Here is a 25649-nt window from a genome sequence, read left to right as displayed (position 1 = left end):
AGTAACTAAAGGGGATTAAAGGTTGGGTTGTCTACCTGTTTATCAATGTTAATTTATGTTAATGAAGTTCTGTGGCTATATCAGTCTATGTTTTACATCAATAAACTGTTCATTCCTGCTGTACTCAGTTCAAGGTAGTTGTGTCTACTTATTGGGTACACATAGCAGGGTTCCAAGGTGCGCATGCTGGCTGGTGCTGGAAGTGATTCCGGGGACAACAGGAGGATACATGTGGGTGATCTCTGGGAGTTACTACAGCTCTCTTGGTGAACCCGTTACAATAATAATAAAGAAAAACCTTTCAGAATATGCTGATATTACCAAGAAGAGGGTAGTCAGAAAAATCCCTGAATCAAGAACCTGATACCCATTCTTTACCCTAAAAGCAATCCAGATTATTATTTGAAGTCTTCACAGCTGGTGCATTCCAGAGGTTTACAGACGTTAATGTGAAGTACATCCTTCTCTTTACAGAGGAAGTTTTGCGGAATATTGTTTTTCACTTTGCGAAAATAATTTATGCTCAAAATGAAAAACAATATTCCACAAAACAATACTGTGATAGTGCTGTATACAGCAAGGTAAAGTAACATTAACAAAAACCTGCCTTTGTTTAATTTTGCTGCAATAAACTTGCTTTATCTGCCGACCTGGAGGCTGCCCTTGTTGGTAATGTTTTTTGGATGAAATTCCCAGATCAAACACCACACTTAGCTGATTATTTATGGCAATACTAATCAAGTTCTGCGTGTCCAAGACTTTCATTAGTCAAAGTGTCCACCTGAGTGATTAAAAATGAGCCATTGTATGATAAGGAGTCAGGGTCCCTTTATCTTGTAGATTGGGCTAAGATAACAGACATGGGACACATACAAATGGCTAATGTGCAGCTGCCTAAAAACATATTATGTAACAGCACAGTACTTTGGAAAAATATTTATAATATGATACTAGTAACGCAAATTGCCCTTTATGATGCATCGGACACAGTCTTCTAATCATAAGTATTGTCTGTTGTTAATATGTTGAATACATAGGGTTACATTTTCCACAGCAATGCTTTTATACCTACCACAAATCTATTTGTACATTGTTATAAAAGCACTCCAAATTCAGCTAAACACTCTGTATAGTTGAAATCACCCATGTTGTTTTTGATTTTGTGACTTTCTTACTATGTTCAAACAAAATCCATAATGTCACCAGGAATGGAATCGGTTAAAATAATTTTAAAATATCCTTTAGCTTCTCTCAGATTATGTATTTTTATTAATTTTGGTTTTATTGTCATATTTGTTTCACATTTTATCGTGATTGAGCCCCTTAAACCATATTTTCTTAAATATTTTCAGAAAAGCTAGATTCGTTCTAGGCCAAGAAGTTCCTAATTTGGGCCTTCTTGGAATAGTTTTTGATAAAGACCAAATCAGCATAAGTGAATTGTATGTTCGTATTTTTGCTACAAGATTAAGTCACATTTATTTTATTTTGGTTGAATAAATAATATAACTGAAGTATGTTTCAGTTAAATGATTTATTCTTTTATTGCAGTAAGGATTCCAATCCACTGCAGCAATTTATTGTGACAATTTAATGGAATAGTTATAGTCCTGACTTGTCTCTATATTCCTGAAATAAACCTTAGAATTATTAAATTACAGAAACCCCAGACATGACATTATTGGGAAATTAAGCATCCAAGATTTTATTAAAACTAAATAACATTTTATCCAAACATTATAAAATGGTCAAATGCATATTTTAAATTAACCATCTCAAAAACCTCTACTCTGCTTTGCTCTGTGTAGGTCATAGAATAATTTATTATATGCTTTACTTAAGTTGTCTTAACTGGTGGTTATTTGTAATGCTTTCATATAAATTGTTTTTCTTTTGAATAAAACAACATCATGGGAGAACTTCAATTTCCAATTGAGAAACATGTGAGATTTGAATAGTCTTTTATTGCTGAAAGATCATTGCATTTTAGAGAAAGTAAGGAACAAGTAAGTGAAGTAAAATAAAACTCAATTGACACATTTCATAAAAAACTGAACTCTTACAAGCATTGTTGAGTTTTTAGCCCAATTGTAAGATAAGTTTTATGATCAGTCACTGATCATAAAGCACTCAATTGAGAAGACATTAATGACAGCCTTTTTCTCTGTTATTAAATGGAGCAATAAAGTTTGCCTGATAAGATATATCTATAACGTGTGAACTTCTGAAATAAAGTATTTTAGTAAACAGACAGAGTACATCTTAAGACCAAATTAATTAGGCAGGTTCATATTTGATTGTTATAGTATTGTCCCTTTAAATGTGGTTTGTCAATCTGAACTTACACTAAATAATTAATACTCCTTAAATTATATCTTAAATATATATCTACCAAACCTAAACAGAAGAATTTATAAAATATGCATAGATTTTTTGTTTTGTTGTTACCCAGTTGTCGTCTTCTTGTGTTCCATAGAGATATTGCTCACTACACTGAGACTTGATAGTCGTTAGCACAGTTTGTGGTTTAATGTTCACTCTTTGGGTGCTATAGAAAAGCAGTGTGTTACAAGAAGACTATATTTTTTATTCAAATTTGAGGACAATGTTTAATGCAGACGTACACTTAAAGTAGCCAGCAGCCTGTCCTGGTTCGTTGTGATATCATGTCAAACTCTGCCCACATTACATGCCATGATCGTTCTTCACCAGCACAGGATGCATAGTGACAGCGATGATTTACCAGCTATGATACATTTTGTTCTTCTCATACAGTTGTATGTATTGCTAGTTAGAGTTACCCGACTGCTGCTTGTTGCAGTTCATAAGTGACAAACTAGGCATGTTGTCCGCTCATGGGCTATTATTTTTCAATGTCAGCTTTTATGTCACATGAGAAACTTTCCTGGCCAAAAATATGATTGAGACAAAGTTTAAAGAAAATTATTTTTGGGAACCAGTCTAATGCTGAATGTAGTTTTAAAGGGGTTGCATTGTTCAGAGTAGTTGTAACTGCACCTTTAAAAGATAGCCTTGTGGAATCTGTAACAAAAATGGCCAAGCCTGCATAGGACTGATCCTGCCTTGATATCATATACCACAAAAGCTGCCAGAACTGATCAAATAAGCTTTTCCTGAAATGTCACAGTAATTGAAAAAAACAGGGAGGAATAATTGCTTACCTCTTGAGAACAAGGAGTTAAATAGCTGAAGTTTAGCGCCTAATAGCATTCCTTATTCTAATCTGCAAACAAAATTATAATGTTTATTTTGCTTGTGAAACTGCAAACCGTGAAAGGTGACCAGTCCGATTATTTTATTCTGTGCCACATACCTTGTAGCCTTCAGGTACTCTTCTAAATGTCATTTTTACAAAGAGTTAAATTGAAGCAGCATTTTGAATCCATTTGCAAATGTAAAACCTTACCTACTATTCAATCTAGGAAATTGAGCAACTTGCATATTTATTAAACTTTAGTGCTTACATGTTTGGCAGAAAATAAGTAATGCCTCGGTATGTGCAAAATTGTTTTGTCAGTCTCAAATATCAATATCTTTCTGCTTGTAAATTTAGATTGCTCTTTGGTAAAAGCAATATGTTTCTTTTGATAAGCCATTTATAATAACTAAACGTAATGATTATTCTCTGTTTGTTCCTTGCAATAACGAAATAATTCCCAGCCGTCTCATAACAAATACAACCAGGCCATGAATAAGTGATTTCTGTAACGAAGATGAGCATTTACCAGAAATGAATTTAGAACTGCATGTTTTCTCTCATTTGTATTCATATCTATGGATATTAAAATGAATCTCATTAATAGTTTGAACATTCTGTTGCCTGAAAAATCTAGTTAAATATTTGTGTTTTATTTTAAAGGGTCAATCATCACTGCTTTTCAGTACCTTTAGTAATGTGGTTACTGATAAAGGCATACTGCTCAATACCCCCTCTATTTTTTTCTTTCTCCTCTAACCCCCTCATTTGTAGGTGCACATAATACATAGTAGTTATGTATTATAGTGTTCTTACCACCCTAAAACGCATAACAATGTATATATAAACAGAAAAAATGTATACACTGAATGGCAATAATACATTCTTGTAAAAGTCTTATGCAATTACATAAATAGCTGTCATATAAGTCTTACAACTCTTGTTGTAAGACTTAATGTAAGAGTTTTGTATCTTATCATTTTGACAGTATCAATCTTAATTTCTAATTGCATAGCATTGTGTTCAAAAATCTATATTTACCCTTAAAACGGATGGAAAGGTTGCACTAGGTCCTAGGATATAAGGTTCCTTTACAATGTATTTTTCAATTGTAAATGCAAGTTCAATAGTTCATCAATACCATGCAAGAAATAGCAGCAACTGGAATATTCTTCCTAACTGCCCAACTTCCAATTTATAATAGTGTATATAAAAAACTGACTATAATAATTGTGATAAAATAGTATCTAATGTTTTATTTAATAAAAAATTATATTCTAGAATGAATTATAAAAAGGCGAACATGATTGTAAAATAGTGACCTCAGGCTTGGAGTTTCGTGTATGTGGTAGAGAGCTTAAAAAAAAAAACAGTTACTGTATGCTACCAGTTTATATTCAAATGCAAAAGTGTGTACATGCCCCATTGGCTAATGCTACAAATATGTTAATTAATATGCTTAATTTAACTGACACCAGATAAAATGACCTATGAAAATGAACAATTATATAGGAATAAATATGCCATCTGTTAGAACGCTGTCCAGATTTGCAACCCAATTGTGCAGTGAAATTGTTGATTAATTTTGTATTCTAAGTCAATGTATCTGATTCCACAAGTTAATTTTTCCCCTTTTTATTGATAAAAGGAACATAGAATTTGACAGCAGAAAAGAACCATTCAAACCATCTAGTTCAGTAGAAGCTCAGTGGTAAACAAGTAATACAGCCTGTTATTTGTCACTGAAATTAATCAATAGAATTTTGTGAAATATAAATAAATTATTCATGCCATTTATATATTTATATATATATATATAGAGAGAGAGAGAGAGAGAGAGAGAGTTTTTAAGTGATCTCTGATGATGTGTGAGAAGGCTTAGCATTGAAGTGGAGTATCCACGGAATTCTTCGTCAGTTTCCTCAGTCTTTGCAGTAGGGTATCTATCTCAATACAATAAGGCACCCCCCCAAACAAATCCACGCTCCTGAAGACGTTTCCAGGGATGATGATATCTGCTTATATAATGCGATCATTGAGTGATCTAAAATGTAAAATCATTGTAACATGCATCCAATGTCTTGCAGGCTAGATTATAATAGTCGTTGTACACAGCTTTCAAGCTAATTGCATTTCTCAACATTTATCAATAACTTTCATTGATCTGTTTATTCTATGTAAGCTGCTTTGTGTGTGTGGGTTTTTTCAGGTCTATTTTATTGAAATTTCTGGTAATTATCCATCCTTCCTCATGTCATGGTTATTATGCTACCTTTACACACTTAACAAAACTGCAAATGAGAGAAAATATGGATCTATATTTATATAGCTATATGGTGAAATGTAATATAGCTTTTGTGTTTTTTTATTTTTACTTTTTATTACTTTAAGCATCTCGAGGTGATAGTCAGCACAGGGGTCTACAGAGTTTAAGCTTAACATAACATTAGACCAAAAACCAATAAGGCATGAGGTCACTGAGTAAACAAACTAAACTGAGACAAACCTACAAGATGAAGCAACACATGGGGCAAACATTTATACATACCCACCCCCAGAGACGACCAGGTGCTCCTGTCAGGAATTAACCTAGAAAAAGCTACATGCAAAATCTGGAATTGTGTATTCTAATTCACTCCATATGACTAGAGAGAACACAACTATATAGTTACTTTGAAATATTATCGACCAAACTATTGACTTCAGATTTCTGCGAGTTCCATGGAAATGCATACAGAAGTTTCTGAAGTCATAGAAAATTCATGGCATTTATGAAGCCATGAATCGCTTTCCAATTTACTTTGTTCTGTTTCTTTTAGAGTTTTTGCTTCCTTTGCATACAATATGTTGTTATCACAGCCAGTGGAGCACTTTGATCATTTAACATTTCAAAGTCTTGAAGCCGTGTCTGTTTGCTAACTGTGCCACAGCCCTTTTCCCTCTCTAATGTCGGAAAGCTTGTGCTTAATTTCTTAGCATACCATAATAGTTACTTTCATAAGATCTACCCTTTTGCAGTTATCAATTTCCCAACTTGAATACAACACAAAACCAGACTGCACATTAAAAATGCAATGTGTTGTTTACAATTAACAATCTGTTTCTGACTGTTCTAATAGTGTGATCAAAGTCTAATTAATTTGCAACGTTCATCTATATTGCTCATTGATGTACTTTAAGCTTTGCATCACCTTGTTGACTAAAAAGGTGTTTGTGGATAAAAAAAAACATGAAAATGTAAACTTTTTTATTTCTGTTTTCCAAATGAATAAAACATATATAAAGCAGATTTTTGCCTACTCATAGAATTTAACTAAATAAAGTTTTAACTAAAGTAAGCGTGTGTATATAGAAACATAGAAAGTAGAGCTGAAACAACGAATCGATAAAATCGATAATAATCGATAACGGAAATCGTTGTCGACGATTTCCGTTATCGATTAATCGAGTGATCGATTCGTCGTTGGAGCACTAGGCTCCTTTTACTTACCTCCGCCTGCGTTCCCCGGTTCTGCGCCACGCTCTGCAGTCTCCGCCTTCTTCATGCTACGTGACGACGGAGGTGACGCGCGTCTACTATCAAGTTTGAAGTGGAACAAGTTCGTAGCGGAGGTAAGTACTCTTTATGTCTATTGTCTGTGCGAATGTTTATGTGCGAGACTGGGGAGGAGAGAGAGAGAGAGAGAGAGAGAGACTGGGTGCAGAGCAGAGTGGGGGGGCAGGGCAGGGTGTGAGACTGGGTGCAGGGCAGAGTGGGGGTGGGGATGCAGGGCAGAGTGGGGGTGGGGGCACAGTGCAAAGGGGTGGGGGCACAATGCAAGTTGTTTTTAACATCTAGTTCTTAAAATTATTTTAAATAAACGAAAAATTTGCATATTGTTTTTTTTATCCGATTAATCGATTAATCGAAAAAATAATCGGCCAACTAATCGATTATTAAAATAATCGTTAGTTGCAGCCCTAATAGAAAGTGTCGGCAGATAAGAACCAGAGGCCCATCCAGTCTGCCCAACCTCTGAGTACTTTCCTTTAGTACCTGCCCTTAATATAGTATATAGTAGAAACATTTTTATTCTATACTATGGAGAAATATATCGTAAGTTAGTGTGTTCTCAGTATCTATATGCTCTCTTCTTATAAACTTGCTGATCAGTTCAAACAGCTTTATGTAAGGGTGAGGGGAAGAGATCATTTTATGACAGTAAATGGATTTGCTATACCAGTGGCAGTCCCCCATTAAACATCTTAAACAATGTGGCAATTAGACACGGGGCACTACCACCCAGCAAACCTTCAAAACAAGCAATACAAATGCATATAATAGAAGACAAGGAAGCCACTCCGGCTACTTGATCATAGAGAGAGAATCATGTGCCTTATCTGTACAAATTTCCCCTTGGGCCAGTATGCCAGATATTAAATAAAAAACCTTAAATGTAATGTTCATGACTTAAAACAGTTGAGAAAGATTTGCAGATTCTAGGCACTGATGTAATGCAGACCAATCCTGTATTTATGAAGCTAAAACAGTAAGGGAAAAATGCATGAGGAATTTAATTGCTGCCTTAAGTGGGTCATGTAGTGATCATAAAATATATGCCCCAGTGTATGATAAAAGAAATATGAGCAGCAAAGACTATCAATGTGTCATAAGCTTTTATTTTCAGGATATAAAGGTGCATTTCTCCGTGGAATTTCTTCTACTCAAAAATATGAAATTAATTACACAAGCAATATACCTCCCTATGTTATCAGAAGATTAACAGAAGATTGCTCTGTCAAAGTGTCACCTTCCATTTTTCACTTTGTTGAGAGCTGTCAAACCGAGTTGTTGACCAATTTCAGAGGCAGGCAGTTGTGTCCTATTGAGCTATCAATGTCTCTCTATTTTTAGCAGTGGGTTCCTCCACAACTTGACAAGATATTCCAACTAATAACTAACTGTCAAAGAAATAAACTGAAAAACTGCATTTGCTGATGTTTTTAGATCGGTGCTGGGGGGATGTTTTGCCCCATATTTGCAAGATCAAGGTTTGTTTTGCATTACGGAAGATATAAAAAAAAACCATGGTTATGGGCGTTACTCTTGAAAAAACTTCTGAATTTCTTAATTGTGTCTGGACAATGGACTTTTATCCTGGCTGTGCAATCATCTGCCGTTCTCTTATTGGTTTTGATAACATAGCAAAATGGATTGACTTTTATCCTATTTAGAATCAAAAATGAGATTCCACCTTCAGATCACAGTCAGTGTGTTGAATGACCTTTTTGTCTGTAGTTAGTTTCATCTTTCCAATGTATCAGGTTGTGTTCTGTGTTTTTTGATCCATTGGCGAAAAGGTCATAGAGTGTTGCTAAAGGTTAAAAATAAGATAAATAAGGGTGAACTTTTCATAGACAATTTTCTTACAAGAAACTTTTAGACAATAGAGCACTTAACTGTTATCTCAAATCCAGCACTTATGGTGCAGCTTGAACCAGCAGACATCAAAGTCAATACAATTCATCGAAGTGTACGCTATAAGGTGAAGCACAGGCGCATAAAAAATATGTTTAGTGAAATAGATGTCATTTTTGCTTTTGGATTCATTTGTGTACATTGAAAGTTTAATGTTTTAAAATATGACAGTTGTCTTTGCTGCTTTTTATATTCATTGTGAGTTTAAAAAAATGGTTGCATATGACATGAAATATTTTTCTTCTGTGAACCAAGCAGTCTTTTACTATAACAATCAAGCATTAATTGTAAGAGTTTAGATAAACACAGAATGCATTAAGTACAATAACAGCAACATGGAAGTTGAGGACAGATACAAACTATTTGGCCCATCCAGCCTGCTTGTTTTCTCTGACCTAAAGACTCAGCCCTTCATTTAATGTTTTTTCCTCTACCGCTTCTGCTGGCAGCACTCGTCTTCACTAGACTTTTGGGTAAATCGAGATGTCTACTACTAGAGGGGTACCAACCATACTGTTATGAGGCCCATGAACTTTAAAAACACACGGTGCCCTCTACTAATATGGGCACCCTTGCTAAATATGCTGCAAAGAATGCTGTGAGAAATAGTCTTTATTGTCTTTTCTTCAAATACACAAAAAATACTTTGCTCTCATGTTTATCACACAATTGCAAACACAACACAGGCTTATCCCCCAAAAAATGTGAAACATATGTGCAGGGCCGGCCCAAGACATAATGCTGCCTGGGGCAAAGTTTAAAATGATAACCCCCCCCCCCCCGCGCCGACGCCAGGGGTCATCTACCCTTCCTCTTCCTCTCTATTATCTACCCTATCCCCCCCCTTTGCACTTACCTTTCAGCAGTCCTGCGGCGAGTCACTCTGCTCTGCCACGGTACATGCTGCTTTACTGCTGAGCGCCGGAAATGACGTCATATTCCGGCTCTCAGCATTACAAGCCGGCACTTAGACCAAGCTAGAGTGCTCGCAGAGGAGAGAGAGGGGCGCTAAGTGGGTATGCTAGGTAGGTACTGACAACTTGGTAATCGAAAACCACTCGGTGCCCCTCTCTCTCCCCCTCTCTCTCCCCCTCTCTCTCCTCCTCTTAAAAAAAAAGTGCCCCCTGGGGCAATTGCCCCACTCTGCTCCATGGTAGGGCCGGCCGTGCATATGTGTGCCACAATTTTTAGCATTATAATATGAGCTTGTTCAGTGGCATAATGATTGTTTTTTTATGAAAAAGTTGCAATATTCAGTGATTCTATATGTGTAGTCGGTTTAATTAACAGTTTGTGTTATTTTATTGGATGAATTTACTAAGGTTGACCTGAACTCCCAGTGTGGAAAATGTGTTTAGTAACTAGCACACAAAGGGCTACAAAAGTGTCACAGAAACATTGACATAGCCACAAGTGCACAATATCAGATAAACTTGAATGTTTTATGTACTGCAGCCATCATGATTAAATTCATATAACGATTATTCGTGACTCAGTAGACCTGTTGGTTGATTTGAGAACTGTGATTTAGTTCAGGAAAAAATCCATTGAAAATGTATTTACTGTTTATAATGTGTTTTAGTGCTCAGTAAGATAGTGCAAATGAACTTGGAAAATGCTTTCTGAGGATGCTGGTTTTCTTCTACCCTACATTTGCAAATTAGTTTTATCTGAAATATATCAGTAAAACCACAGCCTTTCATTGTGTTTGGCAATAGTGTATCTGTGAATGCCTCGTGCGGTACATGTCTGTGAAATATGCAGAGCAGTGTCATATGATTTGTATTACATTGTGGTTTGCAAATGTTGGATTGCAAACTCAGCAGATGGATCTCTTCTTTCATTGTGTCCAGTTTTAATGGTTTCTTGCTTTTCATTTATTCAAATACTTATATATGTTCAATTGCTACTTCTGTAAACTGCTTGCAGGTAGTGATAGTATGAGGACAAATTATACATGTAAAGCAGGTATTTCATAAAGCTTGTTAAATTATCAAATTAGCCGATCAAACAGTACATCGTTTAAGTGATGTGTATGGTCTCTAGATCAAGTGTTTATCAATTGTTAAAACTAGATAAACAAGTAGAATAGGCTGCAGTGTAGCACCGTTTTACATCATTTTCTTGTGAAAAGTTCAGGGCATTCTCATCGGCATCGCATGCTTAAACAGAAAACTACACCATAATCAAGTATCCAAAAAGTTTTAATGACTCCCTTTTTGGTGGTGATGCTGGTGTGCATCCCATTGAGCTCGAGCTCTCGCCCAATAAACAGCATAAAAGTAAATTGTTAGATTTTTAATGTCTGTATAGTTTCTGGTGTCTGGAGAAGCTTCCTATAATTTTCAGAGGTTTTATTCCTATTTGTATAAAATATTCACTCCATTTCTTGCATTCGTTAACTTATGCTACAATGTTTTGCAGAAGACAGCAGATGTTTGAAATGCTCTGTTGCATCTAGTTTCAGCGTGTACAGCATTAACAATGTTGTTTGGTAAATATTCCTGTTCATGCTTGAGTTTAGCCCTAGGGTTTCTTACTTCTTCATGGGTGCATGCACATTTGAGAGAACCTGGCAAGTGTGCCCTCTGCTAGTTCAGGTAGCCACCTAGGTCACCTATGTGGTATTTTCTGTCCTGCTTCAACCATATTAAACACAAGGGGCAAATGTGTAGACAAAAGAGTTAATATTCTCACAACTTTGTGTAAGTTGCTCCTGTTGCTCTTTGAAGCCGGAACCAATGACAAGTGCACTAGAAACCTCAATGTACAACGTGCTATGACAAATGGGTACCTTGAGTTTACTTGTTCCATAAGCACATGCAAGCAAGTACCTGGTTTGACCAACTATATCATAAAGGAAAAAGGGACCTTTAACACAGCTTGCAAAGAGATCCTAGCATTTTGTGCTGCTACATAAAAAAATGCAAATTGTGGCTTGCAAACCTATGGTGGACAACACTGTACCAGCTAACCTAGTATGTCACAGAAATGTATTCAAGTTTGATTTAGCACAAAATACATCTCCACAAAATAGAAATTAATTTAGACCGTCTGCCTTAAAAGCTAGAATATATGTTAATGCCATAGAAGATGCGTTGCAAAAAAAACCCCCCAAAAAAAACGTGTTTGATTGAAAGGGATAAGTAAAAATAGATTTTTACAGAATTAAAAAAGAGCATTACTTACTGGCATATACAATAGGGTACATCACAAAGCTTTATAACAGTAATTATTTTTATCCAAAGAAAGGAGAATATTACAGCTAATCAATATCTACCTAACATCTATAAAGACAGAAGCACTCTTGACATGAAAAAAGAAAATCTGTATTCAAAAGCTCAGACCTGACTAATAGCATAGATAAGAGTCTCATTTACTTACAATTATTCCGACTTCTCTCTCTACATAGAGAAGAGATAAAACAATAGCCATTAAGTTCTACGTGCAAACAAGGGAAATTCAGGTTAATTGGGCTAATACACTTTCAGATCACATCTGCACAAATTAGTTTGTCTCCCCATGTTTAGAAATGTAATGAGTCTTGATGGCAATCAAGTGAGAAGGATGTGTTGGGAATGAATAGGTTTCTGATACTTAGTAGTCTAAGGACAGATTTTGAGAGAATTGGGACTTCTGCTCTAAGAGCCTTAATAAACACTCCTGAGTTCTGAATGTATTTTCCTTGTCATTTATTTTCCATGACAGCGGGTATATTAATTACACGGCTGGGATTTTGCCAGTAAGCCCACAGGTTTTGTTACTATCAAATCGGTAGACCCACTTAGCAACATATGTTCAAATTGCAAACAAGGAGCAGAACCTGAGTTTGGAGTACCTTGGCTATAATTTATCAGGGTCTCTTGCTGCGTATCAAGGCTGTTGACCATTAACCGGAGTTACAACTAAGAAAACAATGACTTTTCGTATGAGCCAAACCCATGCCACAACTGAAACGAAAAAGGGTTGAACAATTTGTCACCCAGTCATCTCCTTATGTTGGTAGTTATTACATACACCTACTTCCTTGTCCTCAGACAGCACTGCACTCGAGACATGTACGTTTCTATAGAAGTGTAGGAAAGTTTGTTCATTCAAGCAGGCACTCCAGTATGATAGAGGCTGATCAGCATTCCTGGACAACAAGTCCTTTCCTACCTATAATTTTCTGATTATTAAAATGGTATGTTTCACTGTGTGTGTGTTTTGGTTAGAACTGCTTTTTTATTTATTTATTATAATTTTGCACATGTAACAACTATATATTCCTGAGTCTATATAAACCCCAAACCAACTGCACTAATACCTTCAACTTTTTATATGTTTTCCTTATTTCCATTTATCTGTATCAAACAAAGAACTAATACAACTTTATGTTGACAGACTAAAAAAGTTTGAAGTCTGGAATAACAGGTTTTAGCATAACATACTAAAACGGGCAAGATCCTTTTAAAGGAGTAGTTTATCCATCATATCTTGAGTCTTGGACCTCAATCCGATCTGCTCAAGACCTCTAGACAGCAGCACAGTTGTTGAAGGGGCAGTTTAATGTCTCTGATACACCAATTAAAGAAAAATGCTCAGTAAATCTCCCTGGCACGACAAATTTGATATTTTTCACAAAATATAAGAATCTGTATAGCTGTGTGCGTGTACAATATATATATGTATGTATAAACTTATTTCAATTCAATAAGTTATTTTTCACATTCTGTGCCATAGTGTGTGAGTCTATTTTTATGTTGCATAGTAATGTACATTTGAATAACGTATGCAGGTATATTGCTATTCATAGACTACAGAGTGTGCAATGTATTTCACGTTAATACATTTCTTGATTCCCTTTGTTGAGAGCATTGGTTCATTTGATGATACTTTATTTTTTTCCCCAACTTTCCATCTCAGTAAATATGAATTGAGCCAGCATGTTATAGATAAGAATTACATTTATTTGAAATATACCATAGCTGACAGAATGTGAATTGCCGAATGAGCAGCTACCTGTGATTATAGCACTGAGCACATCAATCCACACGCCTTCTAACAGATCCGTCACGTTGCCAAATCCGCTATTTTACTGCAAAGAAAATATTTCATAAATCCATTAAATTTGGGTTTTTGGAATCAATAGCGAAATAGGTGCCTAAAACAGAGTGGTTCCTATACTAGTAATTCCAAATGCTTGTTCGCTAACTGCAGGAACCAAAGTTAGGCCATTTTGAAGCAGGTGGAACTTATAGAACACAGAAAGTTCATTATTACTTCTAGCACCATTAGTTGAGATCTCAGTGGGGGACTTGGGCATAGGAACTAAACTAGATAGATATAAGGACAGTTAAATGCAAACATCATCTGATGAATACGCAACCTTCCCCTTTCTGAGTTCGGTGCGTAATGATATGATGGATCTCTGCAATTTGCTAGCCCTCTCTGAGGGTCTTGGTGGTGATCAGAGAACATGTGTTCATCCTAAACTATGATCCATATTGAAGTAACAGTCCATAAAATGGAAGTCTCTCCACCTAATGTATCGGTTTGTCTTAGTCTGTCAATTCCCGTCTTGTCATACCCTCGAATATATGTATTGTATTAAGCTCTGCGTAAATTGTTGGCACTATATAATTAAAAGATAATAATAATTTAAGTGAAAAGAGCAATGTGAGCAGTTACACACAAACTTTACTGGTAACAAATAACATGGACTGAGGCATATTTCCATAGCTGCAGCTGAGAAAACACTAATCATGTCCACATTTCAAAGAGAGAAAATATGTCCCAAGTTACACTTAACAATGTAACTGTGAAGTGTGCATTTATCAGTCAATAAAGAGCTTTTCATGTGCTAATATATGAACTGACATATTCCCTCAATGTGAGATAATGACTGATGAAAAATGTATTAGGTTTTGAAAGATGTTATATCACTTATAACTCGTGATGTGTTGACGCAGTGTAAATCCAGCAGTACAATGCTTCTTGATGCTAATTTTTCTAACACTTATAGCGCTGATTTCTGCTATGTATTTATTTTATATCATTAAAAAAATCTGAGCTAATATACTCAGTTCTAACGTTAAGTGGAAGAAATATTTCATGTAGTGCCTGTGAAGCCTACTTAGTTAGAAATCTGCATTATACCGAGTGAAATGAACTTTTGGAAAAGGACCGTTGCCACATGGCATGTTTGTTCGGTGAAATCACCATTTATAGAATGTCCAATCATAGGATTACTGGGGAAAGTGAGGGGGAAAAAAGGGAAATAATTATCTAGGTCTGCTTAAAGACTCATTTTTCTTTATAGTCCTAATACTAAATACATGGATGTAAATCATTACAATTTGTTTAGACAATACCAAATAAGTAAGTTTTAGTACAATGATGATATGGTGTATGTCATTCTTCCTTTTTCTATAAAAAAAAAAATCCAACATCAACAGCAGAAAAAAGCCACTCAACCCCATCAAGGATAATGTGAACGCCATTAAATAATTGCCCTAGCTAATAACTTTTGTACTGTATGGTGGCGAACAGTCATACAACTTTGTTCTAAGACAACATGGTGGGACTAACACATTTTATAAGTCTAGTGATGGGTTAAAGTAAAGAAAAAAACCTCTATCCGTTTTAAATCATATTGAGAAGATCCGGGTAAAAATGTTAAGCGAGTCATTTTGCGGTATTGATGCAAGCATCTTGATGTCTCTTCAGCGTTTCCTTTAATGAAATCACAATTGAAATCTAGATCAGGCTAACATATCAATCTGACTTGTTTTACAAAGGTTAGTAGGTCCTGTCAAATAGATTTCTTTGTCTTTTGTCCTGCCTGTAATTGAGGTGACCATAAAAGCAGACCTAAATGTAGTTAGCAGATTTTATTTTCAAGATTCTGCCTTGCTATCTGCAAAGGTCAAACAAATAGAATTTTCATCTCTTTAACATTTTATAAGACAGGGGTCTGGACAGTTTCATTCACCCTTTATCTACTGAACTTGGATTCCTAAATTAGATTTTGAAATTGAGTGTTGAGCTTAGTCAGTAAGTTACCATAATGCCAGTGCATTGCATTCAACCTCAGGACTATAGAGGTCATAGTAATATGAAGTGAAATGGATTGAAAAAGAAACTCGGGAAAAAGAGAAAAGTTATTTCTTAGTGGGTTTTAGCACAGCAAGCATAGATGTTATAATTCGTCCAATTGTGCCAGAAAGCTATAGTGGAAATGAGAACACTGCTATCATACAGTATAGAGATAAAGGCACCCACTTAATATACCAGAGGGTATTGCATGGGAACCTTTTGCATTTAACTTATGCTTGACTTCCTTGAACTCAGTGAAATTGATATTGATCTTTGGTATGATTTTTTTTAATTGAATGCAATCATCTTATATTGTATAGGGTCCTTCATTCTTTCCTGGTTTTCTTTAGTTGCTGTAATACAGTCAAATTCCTTAACGCTGTATGTACACGGAGGAGATTGCATCATACTCCTCTTTAGGACTCAAAGGGTGTCCAGCTAAAGTCATCCAGGCCCTCATGCACACTACTCTTTTATGGTTAATACTTAACATATTGCTTAGTGATGCACAAAGTTAATTACATGTTAATTAGAGAAACCCGTAAACTCTGGCAGCTTAATGTCCTTTGAGAACTGATTGTACAGCCCTGGTGTAATAGATTGAACACTTAAAAGTTAGAACCACATTATTAAAGTGATAGACGTGGTGAACCATGATTACATTCACTCTTTAAATAATCTGTTAAATGAAAAAATGTCTTCAGGGCTGGAATTCTCAGCATTATGTATTTAAAGACCACCAGGATGCAACATTTCTTATGCCTTCAAAACATTTAAGTGGTCCATGTGACTAGCAATGTATGCCAGCATTTTACATTCTAGTATCTGTTTAGTGTGTAAATATATCCAGGGTATCCAGGAATAACAGAAAAATGAATATGCTCCCATTATGCTCTGGGCAGACGTTAATCTTTAGTTATGTTTCAATATGTAATTTCTCCCAGGTTTCCCGTTTATACTATATGATGAGAATCATTTTGTAGCAGTGTTTTTTACATGCCTATAAACGGTTGGCAGCATTTGTTTTGTGAAGTTGTCCTTGCGCACAAAGATGGCCACTATGTTCTCATGATATGCAAGGTTCTGGTGATTTGGCCATTTGCACATGTGCAGGCATTGTTGCTTAGTAATGAGGATGCTTTTTGGCATTTTTAACTATTTTAAGTTCTAGGAAGTGCCTTTTTTTGGTGCATCCATAAGTGTCCACTTCTTTGAAGATAATTTCTTCTGCTTGGGTAGAGTCTGGCAAGCTGTTATGCAACGCTTTCTTTTTATTTGTATGTCTCCCGCAAGGGTGGCTTAAGACAGCTAGAAAAATGTGAATTCCTACCTGGCAATTTCTTTTCTTAGCATATCCTTAGGCAAAACTATTCCAACCCCATAAAGTTATTGTGTGTATATATATCTCACAAAAGCTAGTACACCCCTCACATTTTTGTAAATATTTTATTATATCTTTTCATGCGACAACACTGAAGAAATGACACTCTGCTACAAAGTAGTGAGTGTACAGCCTGTATAACAGTGTAAATTTGCTGTTCCCTTAAAAATAACTCAACACATTGTCTAAACCTTGGCAACAAAAATGAGTACACCCCTAAGTGGAAATGTCCAAATTGGGCTCAAAGTGTCAATATTTTGTGTGGCCACCATTATTTTTCAGCACTGCCTTAAACCTCTTGGGCATGGAGTTCACCAGAGCTTCACGGGTTGCCACTGGAGTCCTCTTCCACTCCTCCATGATGACATCACGGAGCTGGTGGATGTTAGAGACCATGCACTCCTCCACCTTCCATTTGAGGATTCCCCAACAGATGCTCAATAGAGTTAAGGTCTGGAGACATGCTTGGCCAGTCTATCACCTTTACCCTCAGCATCTTTAGCAAGACAGTGGTCGTCTTCGGGGTGTGTTTGGGGTTGGTATCATGTTGGAATACTGCCCTGCGGCCCAGTCTCCGAAGAGAGGGGATCATTCTCTGCTTCAGTATGTCACAGTACATGTTGGCATTCATGGTTCCCTCAATGAACTCTAGCTCCCCAGTGCCGGCAGCACTCACGCAGGCCCAGACCATGACACTCCCACCACCATGCTTGACTGTAGGCAAGACACACTTGTCTTTGTACTCCTCGCCTGGTTGCCGCCACTCACGCTTGACACTATCTGAACCAAATAAGTTTATTTTGGTCCCACCTAGATTGTAAGTTCCTGCTGGAACAGGGCCCTTCATTTCTCTTGTATCTGTATGTCAATTGCTGTATTGTACTTGTCGTTATCTGTATCGTTTTCTTCTTTGTACAGAATCTGTCGGCGCTTTATAAATTATAATAATAATCAGACCACAGGACATGGTTCCAGTAATCCATGTCCTTAGTCTGCTTGTCTTCAGCAAGCTGTTTGCAGGCTTTCTTGTGCATCATCTTTAGAAGAGGCTTCCTTCTGGGATGACAGCCATGCAGACCAATTTGATGCAGTGTGCGGCATGTGGTCTTTGCACTGACAGGCTGACCCCCCACCTGCTGGCAGCACTCATACATCTATTTCCCACCGTGCTGCAGCTCAGTTTTAGGGTCTTGGCAATCTTATTATAGTCAAGGCCATCTTTATGTAGAGCAGCAATTCTTTTTTCAGATCCTCAGAGAGTTCTTTACCATGAGGAGCCATGTTGAACTTCCAGTGACCAGTATGAGAGAGTGTGAGAGCGATAACACCAAATTTAACACACCTGCTCCCCGTTCACACCTAAGACCTTGTAACACTAACGAGTCACATGAGAGGGGGAGACCAGTTAGTAGGGAGTTGCAATAATCCAGGTGGGATATCGCAAGGGAGTGGATTAGTAATTTGGTGGTTTCTTGTGTGAGTAAAGGGCGGATTCGGGGAATGTCTTTCAGGTGGAGGCGGTAGGGTTTGGTGAGGGACTGGATGTGAGGGATGAAGGAGAGAGCAGAGTCAAGGGTGACATCAAGGCAGTAAACCTGGTCTGTTGGTTGTATAGCGGAGTTGTCAACGGTAATAGAGATGTCAGGAAAAGTGGACAAAGCAGATGGCGGGATTACCATGAGTTCAGAGATGTTGATCTTTAGGTAACGGGACGCCATCCTGTGTGTTTTAAATATATATATATATATATATATATATATATATAATATGTTTGAGCTCCAAATGATTTTGAATTAAACCAAGTACTCCTGCTGTGACTATTTTTAAAAATCAAATTACATGGAAAAGAGCCTGAAGCAAGTTACATTTTGCATCATGTATTGTCAAGTTTGGTAACTCACATGCATGTCTATATATGCATTTTGAAAGGAAAAATGCATTTAAATAGACATCATTTGTATAATGTGTGTCAGCATTTCTCAAAGGATGAGCAAAGGTTAGTACAATAAACATGGGGTTCTTGTTTTTCTTTGAATAATAGAATAACTAAAATCAAATCATTATATGAAGGGTTTCTGCTTTATGCGAAAAATGGGAGATTTTATTGTGAAGTTCACAGAATGGGATGCAGTTTGGAGAAGTCAACATTTAGCACAATCATGTACATTAAGCCTTCCAGACAGTGTTCATATATATCTATTTATTTTCTTTGTTTGCACTATTCTTCCTGACTATTATTTTGCATTATCTTAGATTCCACTATGTGGAAGCTGAGCTGACCCTAAGACGTTTCACAAAGTAACCCTTAAATAGTCCACCAAAATATACTATTGTACTGACTTACTAATGGTTGCAACCAGATTGTTCTTATAAAAAAAAACATGGGTATTAGATGACAAGATAACCATAGCAAAAGCCTATATGCCTTTCCCTCTCTGACCAAGATCAGGTCAGACAGAATCCACGACCTAGTTATGATTTTACCCAATGTGGTCATCCAAGCCTTGGTGACTGCTTGTCTGCCCCCTCATCAGGGGCTCTGGGTATGCTGGTAGATTGCTTCCAGGGAACAGAGGACTTGCTTTGGAAACTACCCCCTTTATGTGGATTGCTCTCGCCTGCTGGAATAGACTCTTAACTAAGATACCTCTGTATCTTATACACTAAGCTATGCAAAAATTTACCTCAGGTTATTGGCAGTTAAAGTAGCTTCCTTACTTTCCTTAGCCCTTGTGGCCAGGGAAGCTGGACTAGCTCAGTTCACTAGTATACCATTTGGTTTTAAATGCAGGCATCTGTAGACATCTGATATAGACGCTACCTAGGTAGAGCTTGACTTGTTAGAAGACCCATTTGAGCGTAATTTATGCTTAACGCAGGCTGTCATGACATATTTGACTAACACCGCTTAGTTGAAGGGTAATATTTCTCAACTTTTCATTACGTCCCGACACTCCTTCTGATCTGCCGGTATTAATACAAATACAAAAAGGCTGGATTTTGTGTGCTATAAATAATGCAGGGGTTGATGTGACTCAATGTAGAGGCCATGACATTTCCAATGCAGTTTGCTCCAAGTCTGCTGCTGGGGTATTCCTGTGTATACCATTTTGAAAGCAGGGCACTGGACTTTGTCTATGACCTTTGTCAAACATTATTGAAGACCTTTGGAGTTGAGTGTCTTCAGTTTTTGAGCTACCACCAGATGCCTGAAGTTCTGCTCATTAGCTGTCATTTGGTGGCTAGCTTTGCAAGAACCAGTGAATTTCAAACATCCTTTGTGTTCTAAGGATAGGGCTAGCCACCTAGCAACAGCGTCCATCCCATCCAGCAATTTGATGCCTGGTGGTCCTGAGGAGTTATTGATAGCATTGTTCTTTTTGTATTAGAATCTTATTTGTTTTATTCTTGTGTATGGTTACAACCATCCTTTTATTGGTTAAACAATGTTACATTGTTCTTATTAATGAAAACGATATAATTTTGCTTAGTTTTTCCTGCTCCCTTTCTTGTGTTATCTGTGTGTAGAATGTGATGTAAATGTTTCTTTGCACTACCATTATGGTAATTTGTATGTTCTTATGGTTATATGGTCTAGCCATATACTGTCTCCCAAAAACAATCTGAGGTGATCAGGTGAGGGACCCAGTCGGCTAAGTTGTGCACTTTTGGGCAGCACTTTCTTGTGAGGTGACCACGCTAGCTGTTTCTAGATGGCTGGCCCCATCCCTAGAACAAAGAACATTTGCTAATCATGGATTCTTACAAATGCCTTTTTGCTTTTGTATTGTAGTTTTGTAATAATGATCTATCGTGATTCTATCAAAACCAGAATGTCAGCTTCAGTTTTTGCAAAGAAAAGAACACTAGGGCTGCAACTAACGATTATTTTAATAATCGATTAGTTGGCCGATTATTTTTTCGATTAATCGATTAATCGGATAAAAAAAAACAATATGCAAATTTTTCGTTTATTTAAAATAATTTAATGAACTGGATGTTAAAAAACAACTTAAAATTTACATTAACATTCTTATTTTGTTATGATGTAATAAAAAACAATATTTTCAAAGTACAAGAACCCAAACACAATATTTATGAAACAAAATAACCCCAAACATTCTGAAAAGAGGTGGACTATTACTGTTCAAGAAACTTTGCCCCAGCCCTGGCACTTTGCACCCAGCACTTTGCACCCAGCACTTTGCCCCAGCCCTGGCACTTTGCACCCAGCACTCAGCACTTTGCACCCAGCACTCAGCACTTTGCACCCAGCCCTGGCACTTTGCACCCAGCACTTTGTATCCAGCACTTTGCCCCAGCCCTGGCATTTTGCACCCAGCACTTTGCACCCAGCACTTTGCCCCAGCCCTGGCACTTTGCACCCAGCAAGCACTTTGTACACAGCACTCAGCACTTTGCACCAGCACTTTGCACTTAGCCCTGGCACTTTGCAGCCAGCCCTGGCACTTTGTACCCAGCACTGGCACTTTGCACCCAGCACTTTGCACTGTGCCCCTGCACCCAGTCTCCAACTCTGCCCTGCACCCAGCCCTGCCCCCACACTCACACTCTGCCCTGCACCCACTCTGCCCTGCACCCACACTCACACCCTGCCCTGCATCCCCACCCCCACTCTGCCCTGCACCCAGTCTCCCACTCTGCCCTGCACCCACACTCACACCCTGCATCCCCACCCCCACTCTGCCCTGCACCCAGTCTCCTGCCCTGCACCCCCCACCCCCACTCTGCCCTGCACCCCCACCCCCACTCTGCCCTGCACCCACACTCACACCCTGCATCCCCTGAAACCCCACCGTGGACCCCCACCCCCGCGAACCGCTCTGTGCGAATGGAGCCACTCGCACAGAGCGAACCGCTCTGTGCGAATGGAGCCACTCGCACAGAGCGAACCGCTCTGTGCGAATGGAGCCACTCGCACAGAGCGAACCGCTCTGTGCGAATGGAGCCACTCGCACAGAGCGAACCGCTCTGTGCGAATGGAGCCACTCGCACAGAGCGAACCGCTCTGTGCGAATGGAGCCACTCGCACAGAGCGAACCGCTCTGTGCGAATGGAGCCACTCGCACAGAGCGAACCGCTCTGTGCGAATGGAGCCACTCGCACAGAGCGAACCGCTCTGTGCGAGTGGCTCCATTCGCACAGAGCGAACCGCTCTGTGCGAGTGGCTCTGTGCGATCTGTGCACATAGACATGAAGAATACTTACCTCCGGAACGCGTCACATCCGTCACGTAGCTAGAAGGCGGAGACTGCAGAGCGTGTAGCAGAAGCGGGGAACGCTCGCGGAGGTAAGTAAAAGGAGCCGAGTGCTCCAACAACGAATCGATCACTCGATTAATCGATAACGGAAATCGTCGACAACGATTTCCGTTATCGATTATTATCGATTTTATCGATTCGTTGTTTCAGCCCTAAAGAACACCATATTATTAGATCTTGTGAATTGAATTTGGGGATCTGAGTGTCTGCATAAAGTACAGAGGATACTAATAGGACAAATATAAAATCTTTCCATATTGTTTCTTCACAGACATCTCTCAGAAATCTTCCCATGCTGGATTTGCTATTACATGTTGACAGTTCTCTCTAATAACATTCATTATCCGTAATCCCCTTAAAGCATGGCAGTGTTACTGTGCATGATTTATTGAGTAGAGGATACGGGTAGACTTTGGTACAGCGCCATTAATGGGTCAGCATGCTTTGCACTGTCCTTAAGCACAGAGTTTAGCGCATTATTGTTTTTAGTTAGTTTGTCCACTTTTTTTTACTTTCAATATATGCAATCACAGTTTTCTGTAAGGTTTGTAGCTTCATCACATACTGCTGATGCCGCTAATAGTATTAGTTTGTATCACTGTACCAACGCATTTCTTTTAAACTACCTCACATTGTATAGCTGTCAGCATGTTTTTACTAGAATACGTTATTCAACTCTGTTATTAAAAAAAAAAATCAAATCCATACTTTAATGATATAAATTACATTTAATTATATTTATAACTATTTAGTCATTTTTATTTTCTACTTAAATATCAGTGGCTACTGGATGGCTTTGAAAATGTTAGTTATTATAGTTATTTATATGGTTACTTTTAGTATTATTCATAAAACGTATAGATTTTATGCAATTGCAGGACCAGAGCCTCTGGGTAATGACTTCAGAGAATAATATTACTGGTATTGTTTTTTCTCAAATGTGTAGATCTTGAGAGGTCATTGTAGGTTTTAAAAGCACAATCATAAGTGTTGTATGGAGTGAATTAATGGGACTGAAGATGTTTGGAGAAACGAGGCATCTAAGAGAGCAGTACCAAGAAGTCTTTATAAACAATCACACCATATGCTGTTTTATACTTTGGCACCGTTGCATGCCACCTTTTAGGTGCTGGAGATCCTGGCGCAACACTGAATTTAATACAGCATCTAGAAGGGAATTTTATATGAATACTGAACAATCGTCTAGTTCCATTGAGAAGCCTCCCAATGCTTATTTAACCAAGTAGTGAAAGACATGGCATCTAACAACAAAAAAAATGTTTTGATGTCAAATCTATGGGCAAGATGGAACTATATTACTAAATAATTTATTTATAATATATTGTATAAATAATTTTAATGTTAATATTGATAGTATTTTACTACTAAGCTACACGAACTGGTTGCTTTCATTTCAGAAAAAAAGGGTTTTTTTTCCCCATCAGAAGTAAACCATTCTTCAAATGTAAAAATAAATATTTTTCCTCACACTTTTTTATGTTCTGGAATATCATATTTGTGTTCAATTTACACCATGTTTTTTGTTAGGGTAACCCCAATATAAATTCTTTTTATATTTCAACAGAATTATCCAGTACCTCAATTCAACATCACCAGAGTCCTTTGATACATTGTGTCTTGTATTATTGAATCTGTGACTGTTTTTTGACTTCTCTAAATCATTTTTGTGGCTTCAAGACAAAATATATTATTTTTCTGGACATGTTCAAGGTTTTATACAATTTTCCATAATGACAAGTTTGACATGAAAGCTTTATGAATGGCTTAAAAATAAAGATGCCTGATCTTTACAAAGCTCTGTTTTTTTATGTTCCTAACGTTTTAATTTTCCTTTTTTTCGTTTCTTTTTAGGGATTATTGATCCTTCTTCAAAACCTGCCAACTGCCCAGTGGGGAAACGAAGACATTAGTGTCCTACTAGCAGAAGCTTACAGACTCAAGTTCGCCTTTGCAGATGCCCCCAATCATTATAAAAAATGAATTTACACATAATCTCTAATATTTGAACACTTCTGTCATTATTACTGATTATATAAATATATACTTTTCTGCATTTGCACGCCCTTTTATCAGACATGACATTTATTTAAATCAGCATAGGAAACGTAACATTTTGATTTTGCGGCATCTATAATGCCATGTGATGGGATATACAAACCTGGCATATACCAAAGAAAACATATTTTTAAATTGTAATTATAAATCAAAGTATGAAGAAATGACATGCTCCCACATTGATTGAAATTATCATAGCAGATTTGGTGTTTAGGATTTTTGTTTTTGATGAGTAAATACCATTTTTTTTCCCTAAACTGTTTATTTTAAGATGCTTTGTACTTTTTCAAATAAGCATTAAAACCCTTCTAACATGTTACTTTCAAACATACTGGAATAATTTTTATATACTTTTCCCCTTGAAAACAAACGCTTCTAATGAAAAAAATCACACTAACAACAAATTAAAACAACTCCAGGTGGTTTTGGTGTAATCATAAATATGAATTAGGAATTGGAAACCGTTTCTTAAATCAGATTTGGTGGTGGCGTTTTTAGCTATACCACTTCCATTCCAATCAGAATGAATAATATTATATAACCCGTTTTTAAGTTGTCGCCTCTTTGTTGGCATAAAGAAGGTGAGAGAGCCGTGTGGCGATCAACTGTCTTCTCTCCCGTTAAACCATCCCATAGTGGTTAATAGGTGATTCAAGCGAGCTTTAGAGCCTAATTACGGTAGTCCAATGCAAAATTTGGCGTAGCAAAATAACACAAGGCTCTAGAAGATAGGTTCAGATAATTAGCAGACAATTTTAGTGCAGGGTAAAAATTGTACCTAATAGGATAAGTTACTCCCCTTTTTAATATTTTATGTATTGCCAATAGTATATGTGTTATACCACCACTTGTAACATAATTGCAATAATCACTGTTAACTGTACAATTTAGCAAAAATTCCCGTATTGGCACCGCAGTGCTGTTGTGTTTTTGTAAAACCAATCCCTTAAGATACATCAAATGGGCCACTAAAGAATTTAGGGAAAAAAACATTTAAATTAGTACATAGGGTTTTAGTAGAAAATGCTAAATTTTAAAATGTTGCTCTTTACAGGTCTATCTGGTTCATAAGTCAGAACTTAGTGGAATAATTGAATTCAATGAAGTCAATTTACCAATTTTATTTGCTTTAACTTATCTTAAATGATCAGTGCATTT

At 37.2% G+C, this 25649-nt stretch overlaps 1 protein-coding gene across 1 annotated transcript in view; it reads left to right on the top strand.

Moving 5' to 3' along the window:
* Positions 1-24807, top strand: part of TBC1D22A (TBC1 domain family member 22A) — a 237050-nt gene extending 212243 nt beyond the window's left edge. Inside the window, exon 13 of the mRNA XM_053463355.1 lies at positions 24288-24807. Coding sequence (XP_053319330.1) covers positions 24288-24416 — 129 coding nt within the window. The 3' untranslated portion in view covers positions 24417-24807. The remainder of the gene's footprint in view (positions 1-24287) is intronic.
* Positions 24808-25649: the final 842 nt, after the last annotated feature.

This window comes from Spea bombifrons, chromosome 4 (genome assembly GCF_027358695.1).
Source record: "Spea bombifrons isolate aSpeBom1 chromosome 4, aSpeBom1.2.pri, whole genome shotgun sequence".
Classification (NCBI taxonomy): domain Eukaryota; kingdom Metazoa; phylum Chordata; class Amphibia; order Anura; family Pelobatidae; genus Spea; species Spea bombifrons.
This window is presented reverse-complemented; position numbering and strand designations above follow the sequence as displayed.